The 20,697-nt window shown below is 38.2% G+C and overlaps 1 protein-coding gene across 1 annotated transcript in view; it reads left to right on the top strand.

Annotated features, from left to right (window-relative positions):
- Positions 1–1,603: 1,603 nt before the first annotated feature.
- The window catches only part of LOC148852925 (putative serine/threonine-protein kinase At1g54610), a 117,297-nt gene continuing 98,203 nt past the window's right edge, over positions 1,604–20,697 (top strand). Inside the window, exons 1-2 of the mRNA XM_088942389.1 lie at positions 1,604–2,946; positions 13,605–13,889. Coding sequence (XP_088798515.1) covers positions 2,494–2,946; positions 13,605–13,889 — 738 coding nt within the window. The 5' untranslated portion in view covers positions 1,604–2,493. The remainder of the gene's footprint in view (positions 2,947–13,604; positions 13,890–20,697) is intronic.

Below are 20,697 nucleotides of genomic sequence, written 5' to 3'. Positions count from 1 at the left end.
CATGTATAATTTATCAAAATTCATAGATGGATTGGTCAAAACTCTTTCCATACCATATATATTTTCTGCATCATAAATTTTCCTTTTGTTTATCTGTTATATATCAGTACCCAATCATTGGCATCACTTCAATGAGAATATTGGATGTAACGGTCTTAGAACTGAAAAAAAGTATTAATCATTGAAACTTCAGATTATGTGTGAGCTACATCAAATTTATATAAACAATGGGAAAAGTGCATATTTAGCATGGAAAAAATCCTAATTGATTACTAATTAAGAGCTGGTGGATAAAAGTTGGGTTGGTTTTGGACCTGAGTTCTAGTTTTTTTTTGGTTTCAAGAATTAATAATGAGATTGCCTATACTTTATGACATGGAAGATGACTAATGCAAGAACAATTGTACACAATGGTCTATGAATACCTACTAATATTTCAATCCATTGATTTTTGGGGTTTTTATTGTTCAATCCACCCCCAAAAATCTTAAACTCCACCCTACAGTTAGAGTAGGTGCCAATTCGGAATTAATGTCAATTCATGAGCATAGGTGTTATAGGTGAAGGTGTTTATAATTTTGAATTGTTGTAGGTTTAGGTTGAATTCAAAATTCCAAGGTTGAATGCAGTCAACTTACCCTTGATTCTTTAGAGTTGACTTATTGACGAAATTTAGTCAAAACAATTTTTTTTCCTTACATTTTAGAAAGGCAGGGGGGCAGGGCCAACCGGCCAATGCCATCTCAAAAGTCATTTACGTGAAAACAGATTCAACAAATAGCCCTACAAAATAGATTTTTTTGTCATTCTCAACTTTGTCTTATCAACATTCATCACAAAAGATATATTATACAAGAACTATAACAATTCAAAATTTCAAATACCTCCGCTTTAAACACCAATACCCGCACTATTGGCATCAATTCTAAAAAACTGGCAACTACCTGAACTGTAGGGCTAAGAATATACATACCGTGAGAGGCAAATTTGAATTTAACGGACCGGGTGCCACGTGGCAAGAATATAACAATTATGCAAGCCCAAGTCCGAGAACGAGCGCCCAGACGTGAGACGTTCGGAGTTGGAATGGTGGGTTGGACGCAGTCCACTCCTGCGGCGTCCGAGTGTAATTAAACATTGTCTCACAGATTCTTGCAACTTTCCTCCCTGAGTCCTTCCCCCACGGGAAGGTCGTTGTTCTCTGCTCCTCTCTCTCTCCAAACTTTCTCTTTCAAAGCGCTCACTCTCCTCTTTCTTTCTCTCTCTCTCTCTCTCTCTCTCACTCTCATGGTCTCTGTCTAACAAGGAAAGAGAAAGCCGGAAAGGAAAGACTTAAAAGAAGAAGGAAGGAAGACAGAAGTAAAAGGGCCGGGGGGGGGGGGGGGAAGGCGGGGAAAGAGAGCGAGTGAGCGAACTAGGTCAGCAAGGCTTAACACCCTGTCCAATCCCAAAATTTCTCGGCCACTCGCAACTTTAGGCCTTCTGAGATCCGAAAAATCCTCACTTTGGTCCTCTCCCTTGTCTGTGACAACCCACATTTCAAATCAAGAAAATAAAGGAAATAATATATTTTTTATATTTTTTTTATGCAAATTCTTCATTGTTTCTGTTATTTCCCCTCTCTTTCTTCGATTTATACAAAAAAATAGTAACATTCTGTTTTAATGCTTTTAACAAGTTGAGAAACAAAAAGATTCACCTTCCCGGAACGCCGTTGAAGTCCTCCCTCGGCCAGATTTCCTGCCTCAAGTTTGGATTTCGATTCGATTCTTGTGTTTAATGCTGGATTTCTGGTCTGGGGTTGGACTCTCTTCGGGTTCCTGATCTTTTTCTTTATTATTTTTCCCTTCTTTGCAGTTGTAGGAATTTAGAGTCTCAGCAGTGCTTATGATTTGGGTTGGTTTTAATAAAATTCGTCTGGTTGGGGGATCTGGGCTTTTGATGATTTCACATTTAGGACATGACATTCTAAGACTTTTGAAATTTGGATCTTCTCCACGTCTCTCTCTCTCTCTCTCTCTCTCTCTCTCTAGGATTGTATTATCCATTGCGCATCAAAGTTGATTGCATTAGTCAAATTATATCCAATGCTTCAGGTTCAGAATTGTGAGGATATATAACAGTAGTATTGGTGGTTGAAGAGGGCCTAGGGGTTTCTTTTTTTCATGTTGGAAATTTTAGATTAATGAACAATGCTCTGGTTAAGTTAAAGTATGTTTGGAGCTGCTGGGTTTTGATTTTCTAGGAGTAACTGGAGTATTCGAATTTTAAAGAACAATGTTGAATGGCTTGTGAGTACTGAAGGTTTATGAATCTGTACATTACGAAGGGAAATGTTCACTTGATTGGGGATTGCAAGGGTTGGGGAATTCGAGTGTTCTGGTAGAATGCTGGCGGACCACTGTCCTTAATGAACCAATGGTTGTTGCAATCAATAGAAACAGATTGGGCAGATAATTGCAAGATTTCAGCATTTACCTGTGAGTTGGGATTATGGGCTGTATTTGCTCAAAAGGGACCTCTGCAAATGAGTGTGTCGAGAGCCAGAGGGAGAAAGAATCTTCAAAACGGTTGGTTGCTCCATCAAAAAGAGAGGACATTGCAGTGGAGGTTGATGCTGGGGCTAATGGACCTTCGGATGGAACAGTATTGATATCAAAATTGGCACAGCAAGCGAATACGGTTTCCAACCCAATTTTATCTGTTGAAGTAGAGAGAAAGCCAGTAGTTGAGAGGCCTGCAAAAGCTCAACAACAAAGACTGGAAACTGCGGATATTGATGAAAATGGAGGACAACCACCAATTTCAAGGATTGTTAGTATGCCTAATGGTGTTGAGGGGGAACAGATTGCTGCAGGGTGGCCTTCTTGGCTAACATCAGTTGCATCTGAAGCAATCAAAGGGTGGGTGCCACGCAGGGCAGACTCATTCGAGAAGTTAGACAAAGTCAGTTTTCTTAATCCTTGCACTAGTTTTCCTCTCTCTCTCTCTCTCTTTTTTTTTTTTTCTGTTTGTATTGCGGTTTCACACCATTTTAGTGTTCTTGTCATTGCTAATCTGCAACTTTTATTTGTTCATATTTGTATAAGAATATATAATTTTTCTCTTTTCTTTTGGCTAACTTGTAGCAGAAAGTGATAGTTTATTAGGTAGTAATCTCTGGAAATTGTTAACATGTTACCCACCTAATTGCTTAATTATATGGATTTTTTTTATGTAGAAAACATAGATCCTAGGGTAGTTCTCTAGGTACCATAACTATGTTTCCCTAATAATTATTCATAATAAAAGTATAGAGTTCATGTTAAAGTATACGAAATCAACATATTAATGAGAAGAAAAAGAAGAAGGAAAAGAAAACTCAAAAAATATAGGAGCTGAACCCTTATTTTTGTTATAGGAAAAGAAGAAAACAAAAAGTAATATAGGAGCTGAACCCTTATGAAGATGATGTGTTGATTAGACAAAATTTTAAGTTCTTCCTTACTTATTGGTTCAGATTTTAAAGTCTTTGAGGGTTCAATACAGCATTTAGCAATGTTTGTATTGATTAAACCCTAAAAAACAAGAAAATAATAAAAAGAAATTAATACATAAATACACAAAATGAATATTTTAGTTTAATAGTGCCTATTTTATAATTATAATGTCAAAGGGCACCTTGTCGCCTAGCGTCACCTTGACAACTATGCTATAAAGAGCAAAAGTACATCAGCCTATCTACAATAAGAACCTGTACATTGGGAATAAACAAAACAAAGAAAAGTCATCCATAGAAAGGTCCAGCTTGCAAAAAAGAAATGATCTGGACACCCTGAAATATTCTTTGTACACCCAGCCATGAACAAAGCACAACTACAAGAATATTTCTGACTTCCTCTAAGGCCTAATATTTGTTGTCAAAAGTACAATTATTCCTTTCCTTACATAGTGTCCAGATGTTAGACCATCCCTGTACATTTGTTGTCAAAAGTACAATTATTTCGTTCCTTTCCTTACATAGTGACCATAGAAGTTTTCCCCTTCTGTTCAAACCTTTGATAGACCATCCCTTTAGCAGCTAAAGTAATGATTCCAGCAAGTAGTAATGAACCCCAAAACAGGATAAAGCCATACTCCATAGCTGCTGAGAGAAGCTACAATGCATGGAAAGCTGGTTTGAGAATTCTGGGGCTTTATTGCACGAGGAGAAAAGAGAATTAGGAAGGGGCATTCCTCTTTGAAGCAGCTCGTTTATAGTTAAGCATCTATTGATGCCTGCAGTCCAAACCAAGAGATGGGATGTGAGGGCACCAGATTTGAACTTGGATTCAGTCCTCACAGGACCATGCTCACACTGTCCTCACAGCCACTTGCAGCTGTGCATTGGGAATATCTCCCCATGAACAAAAACATACAAGTATGGAGATATTCCCAATACATGGTTGCAATTGGCTGTGAATACGGTGTGGACACGGTCTTGTGAGGACTGAATCCTATCTCACCAGATTCTAGCCCAGGGGAAAGCAATGCCCAGCCAGTGGGTGAGAGAGCCATAGAAGGATTGAACTGAGAATTGGCTTGATTTCTCCCAGCACCAAACCCTTTCATCTTCCAGCTGGGAATTAGGCTTTATGCCTTGGATAAGGTTTAACAGATCTGCCAACAGGCCAATTTCTAGTCATTGAGGTTTCTTCTAAATGTAGGGACCCAAAGTATTCTGTCATTCACCAGATCAAAGCACTCCTGCACCACAGCTTCCTTATTTTGGGCTATATCAAAGAATGAGGGAAACCTTTCTTTCAATGTAAAGTCTCCACACAATTTATTGTACCAGAATCTGATTTGTTTGCCTTTGCCTACCCTGTATCTGATTATGTTTAAGAAATCCTGAAGGGATTTTAGGATATCACACCAGACTGTGCACCCCCTAGGAGGGAAACTAGGCCCCGAGTACCATCCAAAGCTTGAAAGACTATATTTTCTTGCTATAATCCTTCTCCAAAGGTTTTCTCTATCTTTGCTGAATCTCCAGCACCATTTACTGAGGAGGGATGTGTTGATTTTCTTGATATTTCAGATGCCAAGGCCACCATATTCCTTGTTTGGAATACAATATTCGACTTCACCAAATGGAATTTAAACCTTTTCCTCTAGCCAGCCCAAAGAAAGGGTTTTCATTTTCTTCTCTAGTTGTTTTGCAATGCTAGCAGGGACTTAAACAAGGACAAGAAATATATGGGAAGAGAGCTCAGAACAATTTTTATTAATGTGAGCTTACCACCCTTTGGTAGGTATTTAGAGTTGTTTTGCAACACTAGCAGGGACTTAAACAAGGACAAGAAATATATGGGAAGAGAGCTCAGAACACTTTTTATCAATGTGAACTTACCACCCTTTTTATCAATGTGATCTCAGAACACTTTTTGTCTGTGAATGCTCTCTCCAAGTCATCTGCATCCTCACCAGAGATACTGTTTATATCCAAACCATCCAGCCGCATTCTCTTTTTCCACCTTTTCTTTACAGTTTTTAGAAACTGGACCAGACTGGCTGGTCGGACCGGTTGAACTGTGACCCAGGACCCTGACCGGTTCGATCACACCTAATAACCATATTTTCTAAAATCCGGTGAAAACCAGCTAACCAGATGGTTTAATTGGAAAACCAATGAACCGGTCCCGGTTTCATGAAACTGCCCTGGTCCATAAATAATTGAAATTTTAAAACATGGTTAATGAGATTCGAACCTATGACCTCTAATTTACATATATTACTTAATTACCACTAGTCATCCTCTTTTCTTTTGTTGATTTGACTCTTTATTGTACATATTACTTTAGTATGCACATATTTGAAAGAAAACATAAATTAAGAGACTTGAACCCTAACCATTTGCTTTAAAAAATAAGGAACTTGACATTTATCTACCATATTTAAGTATATTAAAAGTTCCAACCAAGTGGTCACGGCAAGCATGAGGAAATTCAATGAATTTATTGATGAGTGAGAGTTAGAATTTCCTCTCCAATAGACTATTTTCACTTGGTCTAACCTACAAAATCCCCCAAGTTGTTCTAAATTGGACACACTTGTTTTTAACTCTGAATGGCAGAACATTGGATAAGGTTGTCTTCTAGAGCCTTGCCAAGAGTCACTTTGGGTCACTGTCTGATTTGCACTGGACCTAAGAAAGTGGCCCTAGACCATTTAGATTTGAAAATATGTGATGAACACACCTGGATTTTTCTAATAAGGTGAAAGAGTGGTGGAATGAAGAGTTGGAGGGAGTTCAATGGGAAAGGAGTAGCTCTTCATAGGAAATTACAAAGCTTGAAGAGCAAAATCAAGGAGTGGAATTGAGTGCATTTTGCGATAGTGGAGGAGAGGAAATTAAATGTGATATCCCAAATTGAACTTTCAGATGAGAGAAGGTCAGGGTGTGTTAACAGAGGAAGATGGGAGTCTAAGATGGTCATTGAAGGATTTGGAAGAAGTCTTACTCAGAGAAGAGACTTATTGGAGGCAAAAATCAAGACATCAATGATGAAAGAAGGGGATGAAAATACTAAATTTTTCCATGCACTTGCCAATGAGAGAAGACGGAAGAACTTTGTGGAGAAACTGGAAGTCAATGGAGAAATGGCGATTGATCAGGAAGGGATTGCCAATTGTGTTATAAATCATTTTAAAACAGTTTATAAAAGACAGGAGGACACTATATTTAGTTAGGAAGGCTTAGACTGGCCAAGATTGGAACTTGAAATGGCATGATGGTTGAAAAGGGATTCTGAACAAGAAGAAATAAGGGGAGCGGTGTTCTTAATGGTAAAGCACCCAGACTGGATGGTTTCACTATGGTCTTTTATCAAGATTGCTGGGAAATTATCAAGTCAGATTTATGGGTAGTCTTTGAGGAATTTGCTGAGGAGAATTTTATAAGTCCAGGGATTAACTCTGTAGAGAAGATGGGCTGAATGGCCCATAGGCTATTACTCTATGTTATCTTTATGTTCTTCTCTGTAATGGGCCTTATTCTGGGCCCATACTCTTCTATGCTCTTTTTTGTAATTTCTTGTCCAACCAAGGACCTCTCTTGTAATTACTCAAAGATTAACTTAATAAAAGAGTACTAGAGTGTTAGAGGGAGGTTTAGTTCGAACCTCTCATTTTCTAACCCTCCTTGCCGCAATTTCAACTTGGTATCAGAGCAGGCCTGAGCTTGGCGTGGTTCTCATGTGGTTATGGTCGAGCCGACTGCATGGGGGTGTTCTAGGGCTGGAAGTTTAGACTCATTCGCCTGATTCTTGGAGGTCATTGGAGGGTGCCCAAGACTCTATTCACTTGGAGAATAGTTCGGTGACCAGGAAAAATCAAAGAGAAGGATTGTTCGGCCTGATTTGAAGTTCAAATAAGAGATTCATACAACTGTAAGTTGCTTCAGTTATTGCTGAGTTACTGTTGGGCTATTTTTCTGATTTGGGGAGCTGTTAAAGTACTCGAAACCCCTCTATATTTGCTCTACTGTTCGGCTGATGCTGGACTGATTTGGCTCAGAGATTTCTGGGTTATTTTTCTTATCTTGTTGGACTGCCAAGTGGCTGAAACTTGTTTAGACTCAGTGGCACGAGTCTCTACTTCAGTTCAGCTACTTCTTGGACCTATACAGAGTGTTCTTGAAGTGATTCCTACTAGTTAACAGTGGGGTGTTGACTGCTGCATACATAGTGTTTGTAGAAAGGCCTCTTAAGTACTGTGGATTGTATTTTTGCTCTCTTTGGGAAATTATTGTTGGGAACCAAGAATACATAGTGTTTGGAGGTTTGCTGGTTGTTTCTTGAAGGCTGAATCAGGCCTTCTTCTTGAAAGAGCTGCCACCAAACTTGGTTCTCACGGCTGTCAGGACTGAACTGAGTTTGTGAGTTGCTGTGTTTGTTGCCGATTCAACTCAATCTGAGTTCATCAAATCAGTACACTAGTGGAGGCTTGTCGAAACCCTAATTGAAGTCTTTTACATAATGGACTTCTCAAATATTGAGAGCAAGAGTACTGCTGAACATGGACATACTTTGGGAAACCCAACTGATTCTTTGTTGGCTGTAACCACAGTTAAACTGGATGGAACCAACTATTTGGCCTGGTCACAATCCGTAAAAATTCATATTTGTAGTAGAGGAAAGTGGGGGTTTATCTCTGGGAGCAAGAAAGCTCCCCCAAAGGATAATCTCTCTTATGAGAAATGGGTGCAAGAGAATTACACCGTGATTGGGTGGCTTCAATGCAGCCACAGATTAGCCAACATTATCTCTGGATGAACTCAGCTAAGGAAATTTGGGATAGTGTTGCAGAAACCTACTCCTAAAAACTGAATGTAGCCAGAGCCTATAAAGTAAGGAGTGATGTGAAGAATCTAAGACAGGGGGAGAAATCCCTTGCGACTTATATCTCAACCTTGAAATCTCCATGGCAAGAAATTGATCTGATAGAAGCTGTGACATGGGATACTCCCAATGATGCAGAAACCTACAGGAAATTAGTTGAAAGGAACAAGGTTTTTGAGTTCCTAACTGGGCTAAACCCTGAATATGATATCACAAAACAAAAATATTCTGTCCAAGGAAAGTGTCTCATTATCACAAACATATGCCTTAGTCAGTAGTGAAGAAAGCAGAAGACAGGTACAGGTTCAAGGAGTTGGCACTAATGCATTTGCAAATATGGGGTTTAAACCCAAAGGAGTTATAGGGGCTCCTAGTGGTATTGGAAAGAAGGAGGTTGTTTGTGAATATTGCAAGAAGCCGAAGCACAGTGAGGACAAGTGCTGGAAATTACATCCCGGGCTTGTTCCTGTTCGATTCCAGAAGAAAAATGATAGTAGGAAGATAGGGAGTGCAAATGCAGCCACGGGTACAGATGTTGAAGTTGAGTTTGCCTATGCACAGTTGGCAGCCATGAAAGTTGAGTATGAAAAGTTTGGAAAGATGATCAACCATCTTGACGGAGTGACTTCATCATCCAACCCTTCAGGAAATTCAGCCACCACTAAATCTGCTCACTCAGGTATAAGGGCTTTTGCTAACCATGCAGCCACCTCAGGTAATCCTAAGACCCCTTGGATCATAGACTTAGGTGCTTTTGATCACATGACCAACCTTTCCACTTTGTTTGTTTCATATGATTTGCTTCCTGGTTGTGACAAAATCACCTTAGCCGATGGCTTTCTTGCCTCTATTTCTGGCAAGGGAACTGTCAAGGCTACGAACTCCTTACTCCTATCTTCCACCCTTCATGTACCTAGATTAAATACCAATTTGTTATCTGTAAGTAACTTAACCAAGTCATTGAATTGTTGTGTAACATTTTTTCCCTCTCACTGTATTTTTCAGGATCTGGAGTCTCAGGAGGTGATTGGGAGTGGCCATGAAGCGAATGGAATATACTTGCTTGACACTCTTGGACAATGCCTTGATCATCCTAAGAATGCTGCCTTTGGATCTACCTTGTCAGAGTCTGTTAGTCGAATCATGTTGAGTCATTATCGTTTGGGTCATTTGCCTTTTTCTGCTTTAAGTCATCTATTTCCTGAGTTGTTTAAGGGAGTCAGTGTGTCTAGTCTTAATTGTGAGTCTTGTCAGTTATCAAAGCATTGTAGAAACAATTACCCTTTGAGCAATAAAAGATCCTCTTTTCCTTTTAATATTGTACACTCTGATGTGTGGGGGCCTTACCACTTATCTTCTATGGGGGCTACAGATATTTCATCCTGTTTATTGATGATTTTTCTAGATTCATTTGGATATACCTAATGAAATCTTGTGAAGATGTTCCAAAACTTGTGAGGAAATTTCATGAATTTGTTTTAACTTAGTTTGATACCAGAATTGCGATTTTCAGATCTGACAATGCAAAAGAGTATTTTGAGAAGAGTTTATCCTTGTATCTCTCTGACATGGGAGTCATTCATCAAAGTTCTTGTGTTAGAACCCTTGAACAGAATGGAGTTGCTGAAAGAAAAAATAGGCATATTGTTGAAGTTGCAAGGAGCCTTTTGTTTGTCTCACATGATTTTGGGGTGATGCTATTCTCATTGCTACCTATCTCATAAACTGTATGCCATCCAGGGTTCTAGGGTTTACTGAGCCTCTTAGTGTGGTTTCTGACCTTAATCTTCCTATTGCGGTTCGGAAAGCAAAAAGGACATGTGCTAAATATTGTATCTCAAATTATGTCTCTTATAATACCTTATCTCTCTCTTATTGTGCCTATATCTTTTCCATTGCTTCTGTTTTTATCCCTCGTAGTATTACTGAGGCAGTGCAGTTCCTTCATTGGAAGGATGCTATGAACTAGGAAATGGAGGCGCTTGTGAAAAATCCGACATGGGAAATTGTTTCTCTTCTAGTGGGCAAAGTTCCTATTGGGTGTAAGTGGGTTTGCATAGTGAAACATAAAGCTGATGGCTCAATTGAAGGTATAAATCTCGACTTGTGGCAAAATGGTACACTTAATCTTATGACATTGATTATGAGGAAACCTTTGCTCCAATAGCTAAGATGAACTCAATTCGAGTTATCATGTCTTTTGTTGCCCATTATTCTTGGCCCTTGTATCAAATGGATGCATTCCTTAATGGCGACCTTTAGGAAGACGTTTATATGGAACTTCAACCTGGAGTGAAAGAAAGGTTTGTCATTTGAAGAAATCCCTTTATAGCCTTAAACAGTTCCCTAGAGCTTGGTTTGACAAATTCAGAAAAGCTATCTTAAAAATTGGCTTTTCTCAACCTCAAGCTAACCATGCCTTGTTTATCAGGAGAGCGTATGGAAAAGTTACTATGTTGATAGTATATGTTGATGACATTGTTATCACAGGGAATGATATATCTGGAATTGTATTACTAAAGTCTTTTCTTGCTACTGAATTTGAAATTAAAGATCTTGGAAATCTTTGGTATTTCCTAGGGATTGAGGTCGCAAGGTCAAAGAGGGGCATTTATATTTCTTAGAGGAAATATGTTCTTGATTTACTTCAGGAAGTAGGGAAATTGGATTGTAAACCAGCTGAAACTTCAATTGATTCTAATCACAATTTGAACATGCTGGGCATGAAAAATATCTATGCTCAACTTGAGGGGGAGTGTTGAGAATGTAAGGGCATTTATGTCATTTCATCCTTTTTTGTATTTGGGCGCTTATTCAAGGACCCATTTGTAATTTTCTTCAAATGTTAAAAAGATCTCTTCAGGGTGTGAACAGTAACACATGCAAGTTATTCAAAGAAACTCTTCTTCTTCTTCTCGAATCTCGACTGCTTTAACCATAAGAACGGATACGAGATGTGCTACGAATGGTACGATACATGTCCAGTCGTGTGTATCAACACCATATCAGTATATATTGGTGTGTATCGCATTGTATCGACCGATACAATACATTCCGATATAGGCTGAGACACGCACATCTATTGTCTTATCTAAAAAGCACTGTTACGAAGATTCTAACTCAAGTCTTAGTGCACCTATGCCGTTGTGCGCTAAGACTCTAAGCCACTATGCCAACATTCAAATTGTGATATTAATTGAAATAAAATGCACTTTATCAACTTTATCATTAACATGAACCTAGACAAATACTATATGTTCATGTTCAACAATTCTATCTTAAAATAAAAAAAATATTAAAAATTACTATTTTATAAACATTAATGAAGTAAACAATCTATCAAATTTATATTTATATCAAAATTTGTTGTTTTCTCAATAAATTTATACAAGTAAAAATATTAATAATAGATAATTATTTTAGTACCTAAATTTCTTAAAATTGCACATTATATGTATCTTCAAATTTTATATATTTGTTTATAAATTATTCATTAATATTTTAATTTAGACTAAAAATAACATATTTATTATTTAAAAAAATTAAAAAATTGTTTACAAAATATTCAAGAATATAATATTAAATTGAATTTATCAAATCCACTAATTTAAATTTATATAAGAAATGATTTGTTATTTCGAAAAACTATAGAAAATAAAAATGTTAATAATGGAATCGTTACTTTAATAATTAAAAATTATGAATTTCATATGATGTGTATCTTAGAAATTTTTATAATTTTGATATACTTTTAGTTAAGATTAAAAGTAAAAATATGATAATAATATATGTATCTTAGAAAAATTATAAATTTCATATGATAGTAATTTTGATATTATCAAACATTTCAAAATTTAATATTTAATTGACTTTTTTATTAATGTTCAAAAGTAAAAATAGAAATTAATTGCTATAGTAATTAAAATATAATACTTGCATATGTTTTGTGTATTGGACTTATAGAATTTAACATAATAATGGTTTTGTGCATGTTTTACTTTGTAAAAACTATATAACATGAGTCTTGGACCCTTGATTATTGGATTATCAACAGAATTGTAAGATATTTATGTATTTTGTTATATTAGTAGTACATTTCCTTATGTATTTATGCTTTTTTTATGGTTATTTTGACATTTAAAATTAGTATAATTGATGTATTTACGAATTTTGTATCATTTTCATAGTGTATCTACTTGTTTTCATATCTTTCGTCTGTATCCATGCGTTTCCAAAGCGTATCCGTATCCGTATCCATATCCGTATCCGTATCCAAACTGTCTGATACGATACTCGATACCGATACTTTGATTCTTGCCCATGATAAGCCAGAATAATAATTGAAATTTCACAAATTAAACTAGTGATTGAAATGGTGTGCCTCAGGTGCATTTAGGATCTAGGTGCACAGGGGAGGCACATTTCAACGCGTGTGCCTTGCCTAGGCCTAGGCGCAATCCTTTAAAAAGGTGTGCGCTTGGTGCCTCTGCTCAAGCATGCACCTTTCTTAAACTTTTCGCTTTTTGTACCTTTTAAGCATGGAGAACTCCCTTTTTTCTAATATTGTTCACTCATTTTTCCTAATACAAGACTTTTTTTTTTGAAAGATATGAACCAAGACTAAATTATAAAACAACTTTTTAAGTATCAATTGAGAATTTAAGACCCTAGCATGGACTTATTTGGGCTTGCTTCAAGGGGATTGTTATAAAGCCACTCATAGAATTAAAGTAATGCAATTGAGAAAGAAATAAAGAGAATGAAAGTTTAACTTGCTTGAATTGTTTAGTGTTTGAATATGTTTATATGTTATGTTTATATTTTTATCTGAGCAAATAGTCTTTTTAAAACATTTAGTTTAAAACTTAATTATGTATTTTTAATGTGTTTTCAATTTTTGAATATTTTAGCAATTTTTTTGTATTTTATGCATTATTTTTTTTAAAGATTTAAAAAATTTCGTGTTTTGCTTCAAAGGGGTGCATGCTTCACCTTGTGCCTTGTGCCGGGCATAAAAAGCCCCTGCACTTTTAAAGCACTTCATAAACAATTTTCTGCCTATTTTTGGTGAAATGACTATTCTAAGGACTTCAAAGCTCGACTTCCATACTTACACTTCTGCCACAATCAACCTGATGTGAGATTTTTTAGATATGATATTCATGTTTATGGTTACCCTAAATAATTATTAGAGTTTTGTTCTATCAATTCTTCATGTGTGTCTTGCTTTGGCTGTTGGTGCAGATTGGACAAGGAACCTACAGCCATGTATACAAAGCTCGTGATCTTGAAACTGGAAAAATTGTTGCAATGAAGAAAGTACGGTTTGTTAATATGGATCCTGAAAGTGTCCGTTTCATGGCAAGAGAAATCTACATTCTGCGTAGGCTTGATCACCCAAATGTTATGAAGCTTGAGGGTCTAGTTACTTCACGAATGTCCTGCAGCTTGTACCTTGTATTTGAGTATATGGAGCATGATCTTGCTGGGCTTGCAGCAAGACCTGGTATCAAGTTTACTGAACCACAGGTTCTTCTTCTTCCTTTTCTATTTTGAGGAAATTAAAGTTGCCACTAACATGAATGACAAGATAGTTTTACTATACTTGTTGACTGTGTAGCATAGAACAACTTTTGAATGGGTTCCTCCCAGGAGATCTCTGTATTAAAAACCAATGAATCAAATAGATTGATTTGATCAGTCATAAAGTGAAAGATATCATGATAATTCTAGTAGATCCGAATGGAATATTTTTGGCTTGGGAGATCTCTTTAGTTAGAATATTGTCTTAACGTTTACAGTATGCTAGTCCATCACCATATAAATGGATGAATAAATATGAAACTAGTGATACAGGATTAAATGGGGGGGGTATAGGGTTCAGATGAGAGAGGGAATCCTGATCTAGAAAGATGAGAACATAAATCAGATAGTGATGTGGGGCAGTTATAATCTAGGGTGAGAAAATTGAGGATTCAACGCTACTTGCTAAGATTTCTATATAGGGTTTAGGTCTAGGAGGAAAGCTATGGGCTAGGGAATGATTTAGAATCGATTTTAGGGCTCTTTGGGTGCTGAAGATTTGATTAGGTCTAGATGGGTTCTTGATTGGATTCTTAGCTAAAGTAGAATTCCTCACGGGGCTGAAAAGTAAAGAAAGAAAATTGAACAAAGTTGTTTAAGGTTAGAGATTTGTCATTGAAACTTCGCAAGAAAACAAGGATCAACATGACCTAATGTTGGAAAACGTGGGGTTACTGGTTCAGATCTGAAAATAGAATTGTATATATTCCTAGGATTGTGGAAGGACTAATTTAGAAAGTTTTTTCTTTCTATTTTTTTCTTTCTATTTTTGTACTTTCTATTTTCTCTTCTTTCTATTTTTTCTTCTTTCTATTTTCTTTTCTTTCTATTTTTCTTTCTTTCTATTTATTGTAGCAACTTACTGTATAAATATGCCCATTGGCAATAGAATGAAACATATCAGTATTCTACCATTCCAAAACATGGTATAAGAGCTCTAGGTTTGTCAACCTTGAGTTTTTTTCGGCCTTCATTGCCAGTTTTTTGTGTTTTTCTCTTCTGGCCTTCAGTGTTGATCTGTAACTAGAAGTGTTCCTTTATTCTCCTTTCCTGTCTGACAAACCTATTCCAAAGCCCATGACGCTGCTCGTGTCTTTGAGGTCAAAGTGAAGACTGTGGTGGCCAAACAAGGGAGCAGGAGTGTTACAGAGTATGCAAATTTGCTGCAAAATTTATGGCATGAGCTTGATCATTATCGGGTTCTTGAGACAAAGTGCGTAGATGATGCTGTGATATTGAAGAATTTTATTGAAAGAGATAGGGTGTATGATTTTTTGGTTAGACTGAATGCTTAATTTGATCAGGTCCGAATACAAATTCTTGGCAAAGAAGAAGTGCCTCCATTGAATGAAGTCATAACCCTTGTCAGAGCTGAGGAAAGCCGCCGTGGAATCATGCTTGAGCCTAAAGATCCCGAAGGCTCAACCATGGTGGCAAGGGGAGGAAGTTACAGTGGTTCAAAGGGTGAGAACAATCACAACTTGGCTTGTGACACAACCACTCGTGACTCTAACGATAACCTCTGGTGCACCTATTGCAAGAAGCCCAGACACACGAAAGATCGGTGCTGGAAAATTCATGGGAAACCTCCCACATCCAGCAAGGAATGGGGAAATCGAGGAGTTTCAAAAGGAGTTCAACAGGCCCATAATGTCTCCACAACCCCGCAGCAAGAACACTCAAGTCAGGGACCATTTAATGATGAAGAAATTGAAAGGCTAAGGTGCTTCCTGAAATCCTTGAAACCAGGAAGTGGTTCTACCTCTCTTGCTCTCTCAGGTGAGTGTTTATCTCTAGGATTACATGCCTCGGCTAGTGTTTTTCCATGGATTCTTGATTCTGGAGCTACTGACCACATGAGACCCTCTTCACTACATTTTTTCACCTATACACCTTGTCCTAGTAATAGAAGAATTTCTGTTGCTAATGGTTCTTTCACCACAGTGGCAGGGATTGGGAATATTCAAATTACTCCATCCCTATTACTTAAAAATGTGCTTCATGTTCCTAAGTTATCCATTAGCCTTATCTCTATACATTAACTCACCCAGGATGTGAACTGCAATGTTGTGTTCTTCCCTTCTTACTATGTATTTCAGGACCAGGTTTCGGGGAAGAAGATTGGACTTGCTAAGGAAAGAGATGGACTCTACTACCTTGAAGCTACCAACAAATCACTCACACTGTTATGCATGTCACTCATGAGTCATTCTTATCTACCTTCAATAAAGATTTAATTTGGCGTCATCATTTCCGTTTTGGTCATCCTTTTTAAAAACAATGCTTCCTTCCTTGTTTAAAGGAATTGATGTTGAAACCTTTCATTGTGATGTTTGTGAACTTGCTAAGCACAAAAGGGTTTCTTTTCCAATCAGCAATAAAAGATCTTCGACTCATTTTTATTTGATTCATTCGGATATATGGGGCCCTTCTCAAATTCCCAACATTACTGGTTCCAGATGGTTCGTCACCTTTATTGATGATTGCACTAGGGTCACATGGATTTTTCTTCTTAAGTCTAAATCTGATGTGGGTACGATTCTTCCCAACTTTCATAACATGGTCAAAACTCAGTTTGGTGTGAGAATTAAAAGGTTTCGATCTGATAATGCTACAAATTATTTTAATCAGAATTTGTCCCCATTTTTTCAGAAAGAAGGCATTGTGCATGAATCCTCTTGTGTTAACACTCCCCAACAGAATGGGGTATCTGAGAGAAAAAATGGCTATCTTTTGCAAACCACCCGAGCCTTTCTCTTTCAAAATCAGGTGCCAAAATAATATTTGGGGGAAGCTGTCCTTACTGCTGCCTACACCATAAATAGACTACCATCTAAAGTTCTTGACAACCGAAGCCCAATACAAGTCCTTTCTTAATTTTACCCTGATATTTGAGCCTCAAATAATCTCACACCAAGAATTTTTGGTTGCACTGCCTTTGTTCATGTCTATAATAAGGGACAATTAGACCCACGAGCAATCAAGTGTGTCTTCTTGGGATATTCCCCAACTCAGAAAGGTTATAAATGTTATCATCCAGCCACCAAAAAATTCTTCACCTCCATCGATGTCACATTTGAGGAAGGAAAATCTTTTTTAACTCAACCTTATCTTCAGGGGGAGCCCTCATTAATGGAAGATAAGGCCTCGGATCTACTCTCCCTAGATGTATTACCCTCCTCACAGACATTCAATCGTCAAGAATCACATCCCTTTGAGTCACATTCCTCTGAGCCCCACATTCCCAAGTTTCAACAAGAGTCAAACAACCCGACCATTGAACCAAATTCGGACACTATTAACCCCACGAATGATGTGCATGATAATGTGAGATATATGCAAGTTTACTCTAGGAGGAAAAATCCAGATCCTCAACCTGTGCAAGTCTAAGTTTCAACTCCTAATCCTAGAGCTGAGGGATGCTTAGATCTTGAACCTACACCTTCACAGTCTGAGTATGAGTATGACCTACCTATTGCACTGAGAAAAGGAACCAGAGAATGTACCAAACGCCCATTGTACCCTTTAGCCAAATATGTATCATTCCAAAGATTCTCTAAATCCCATAAAAGATTCTCTATCTGGAAAGAATTAACACTGGTGATCTACTCCAAAAGAAGAGACCCAATACTTGCTTGTCACCTCAGTGGTGCGTTCTGTGTAAAGTAGATGGGGAGACTGGTTTTCACCTAATGATGTCTTGCCACTTCGTGAGTTCATTATGGGATTGGGCTTTCTCCTTATTTGGATGCAGCTAGAATCCCCCATCAGACAAGCAGGGCCTTTTCTCACCTTACTTTTTCAGGTGGCGGTTAAAAAGGGGAAGGACAATGTGGAGAGGACTAAGGGCTGCAGTATGTTGGACACTGTGGGAAGAAAGAAACTCTGGGATATTCTCAGAAACTCAGAGAGGAACAACAGATCTGAGGGCTATCATACATTTTAGGGCGGTACAGTGGCTGAAATCTTTGCATGCTGACCAAGTCAGTAACGAGTGTGGCTTGGACCCCCCCATCTAATGGATTCTTGAAATTAAACTTTGATGGATGCAGTAGGGTATACTCGGGAGGTCGGGGATTGGGGGTGTTTTTAGAGATGAAAATGGGGTCATCTCTGCTTTGTTTTCAGGCCCAATTGGAGTGGGTGACTCCCTTAGAGCTGAGATATGTGCAGTTATGGAAGGAGTCCGAAAAGCCAAGGAATTGAACATCAAGAAACTTATAATTGAAGGGGATTCAAAGGTGGTGATAGGGTGGCTAACTAAAGATCAAAATGATTTATGGAAGTATAATAATGAGAAGAGGAAATTCAAATGGCTGGTGCGGGAGATGGAAGTTAAGACGTGTTGGATTAAAATTTCAGCTAATTCCCTAGCTGACAGTTTAGCAAAACAAGGGGCAGGAAGGGATGCTTTGTTTTGGGCTAAGCTGTAACATTAGTGTATTTGTATCTTTGTATTTTCTTTTTTCATTTCTTGAAGTTCTTTGTGACTTTTGGAAGATAAGCGTGTTTGTCTTCCACTTGTAAATTTTCTACTGATGAATTAATGAAAGTGTTGTTGATAAAAAAAAAGGGATGCAAATTTCTATTTTTCCAATTTTTCCCTTATAAAGTGTTTGTTCACCTCAATGTGCTTGGTCCTCTCATGTAAGACAGGGTTGCTGGCGATGTTTATGGCTGCCTTGTTGTCACAATAAAGAGACATAGGATTATGAACTACAACTCCAAGCTCCCCTAGAAGATTCTTTAGTCAAAGGACTTCAGCCACCCCATGTGCCATAGCTCTATATTCAGCTTCAGCACTTGATCTTGCTACCACACTTTGTTTCTTGCTTTTCTAGTCACTAGGTTTCCTCCCACAATTGTGCAATACCCACTTGTGGACTTTCTGTCATCCACAACACCTGCCTAATCAACATCTATAAAGACTTCCACTTTTAGGTGATTATGTTTACTGAATAGTAGACCTACTCCAGGATATTTTTTCAAGTATCTAAGAACTCTCTCTGTTGCCTCCATGTGTGGTTTCTTATGAGAGTGCATGAATTGTTTTAGAACCCCAACTGAATAGGCAATGTCTGGATGGGTCATGGACATATAAATCAGCTTTCCCACCAACTTTTGGAACTGTTTCACATCATTCAGAGGATCACCATCACAGTCACCCAACTTGTGGTCAACATCCATGGGAGTATCTGCTGGTCTTGCACCTAATTTGCCCATGTCCTGTAATAGATCTAGGGTGTACTTCCTTTGAGAGATAAAGATACCCTTTTCTGAGCGGGCGACTTCAATTCCAAGGAAATACTTCAAGGGACCTAGATCTTTCACTTCAAATTTAGAGGCAAGGAATTGTTTCAATTTTTGTATTTCTGAACTCCAACTTCCTGTAATGATGATATCATCCACATACACTATCAATACAGCAACCTGTTCCTGACATCTCTTCACAAAGAGTGTATGATCAGACTGACATTGTTTGAAGCCCATCTGCTGAACTGCCATGTGAAACTTACTGAACCAAGCTCTGGGAGATTGTTTGAAGCCATAAAGAGACTTTCGCAGTTTGCACACCTTATTTTCACTTCCCTTGGCACAGAATCCAGGGGGTTGAACCATGTATACTTCCTCCTCTAAGTCGCCATTCAGAAAAACATTCTTTTTGTCCAGTTGATGCAATTCCCAATCAAGATTAGCAGCTAATGACAGGAGAACCCTAATTGAGTTCATCTTAGCTACTGTAGCAAAAGTCTCACCATAGTCAACCCCGTACACTTGAGTGTACCCTTTGGCTAGTAATCTTGCTTTGTACCTTTCAATTGTTCCGTTTGCCTTGTGTTTAACAGTAAACACCCACTTACACCCCACGGGGACTTTCCCCTTTAGAAGATCCACCAATTCCCAAGTTTGATTTTTGTGAAGAGCATTAATCTCCTCCATAGCATCTGTCAATTCAGGGCATTTTAAGGCTTTTGCAACGTTTATGGGAACAGGGATGCAATCAACTGCAGATAGAAAGGCTCGGTATGAGGGGGAAAGGTGATCATAGGAGACAAAATGGGTAATGGGGTGTCTGGTAGTGCATGACCTAACTCCCTTTCGTTGAGCAATAGGAATGTCAAGGTCATCCACAGTAGGAGTAGGGGGGTATCAACAGGTGCAACAGGGATTGGACTTACCTCCTAGGTGTCTAACTGTGTCGGTTGCTCAATGTTTGGTTGCTCCACATCTCTATCACATTGCTGATTTCTACGACGTGTACGTTGGAAGACATGAAAGGGAGGAAGGTCCGGAATAGAAGGAAGAGAGACTTTGCTGACCTGAACCTGCTTCTCCTCTTCCACACTACTACTCTCCCCCTGAGGAGAAGCAGGGAAGAATGACTCAGACTCAAAGGACACATCCATAGACATAAAAAACTTATGACTAACGGGATCAAAGCACCGATATCCTTTTTGAGAGGAGGGATACCCCAGAAAGATACAAGGAATGGACCGAGGGTCTAACTTACCTCGAGACGGAGACAAATCATGGACAAAGGCACGACAACCAAAAACTCTCATGGGAATGGAGAATAAAGGGGACTGAGGGAACAACAACTGATGAGGGGCCATGTAGTTCAGCACTTTGGAGGGCATGCGATTGATGACATAAGCAGCTGCAAGTATAGCATCCATCCAATACCTTTTTGGAACATTCATGTGTAGCATCATCCCGCGAGCTACCTCAAGGAGGTGTTTGTTTTTTCTTTCTG

This window comes from Nelumbo lutea, chromosome 5, assembly GCF_056320005.1.
Source record: "Nelumbo lutea isolate HS-2025 chromosome 5, American lotus-T2T, whole genome shotgun sequence".
NCBI lineage: Eukaryota > Viridiplantae > Streptophyta > Magnoliopsida > Proteales > Nelumbonaceae > Nelumbo > Nelumbo lutea.
Note: the sequence above shows the minus strand (reverse complement) of the source record. Positions and strands in the feature narration are given on the sequence as shown.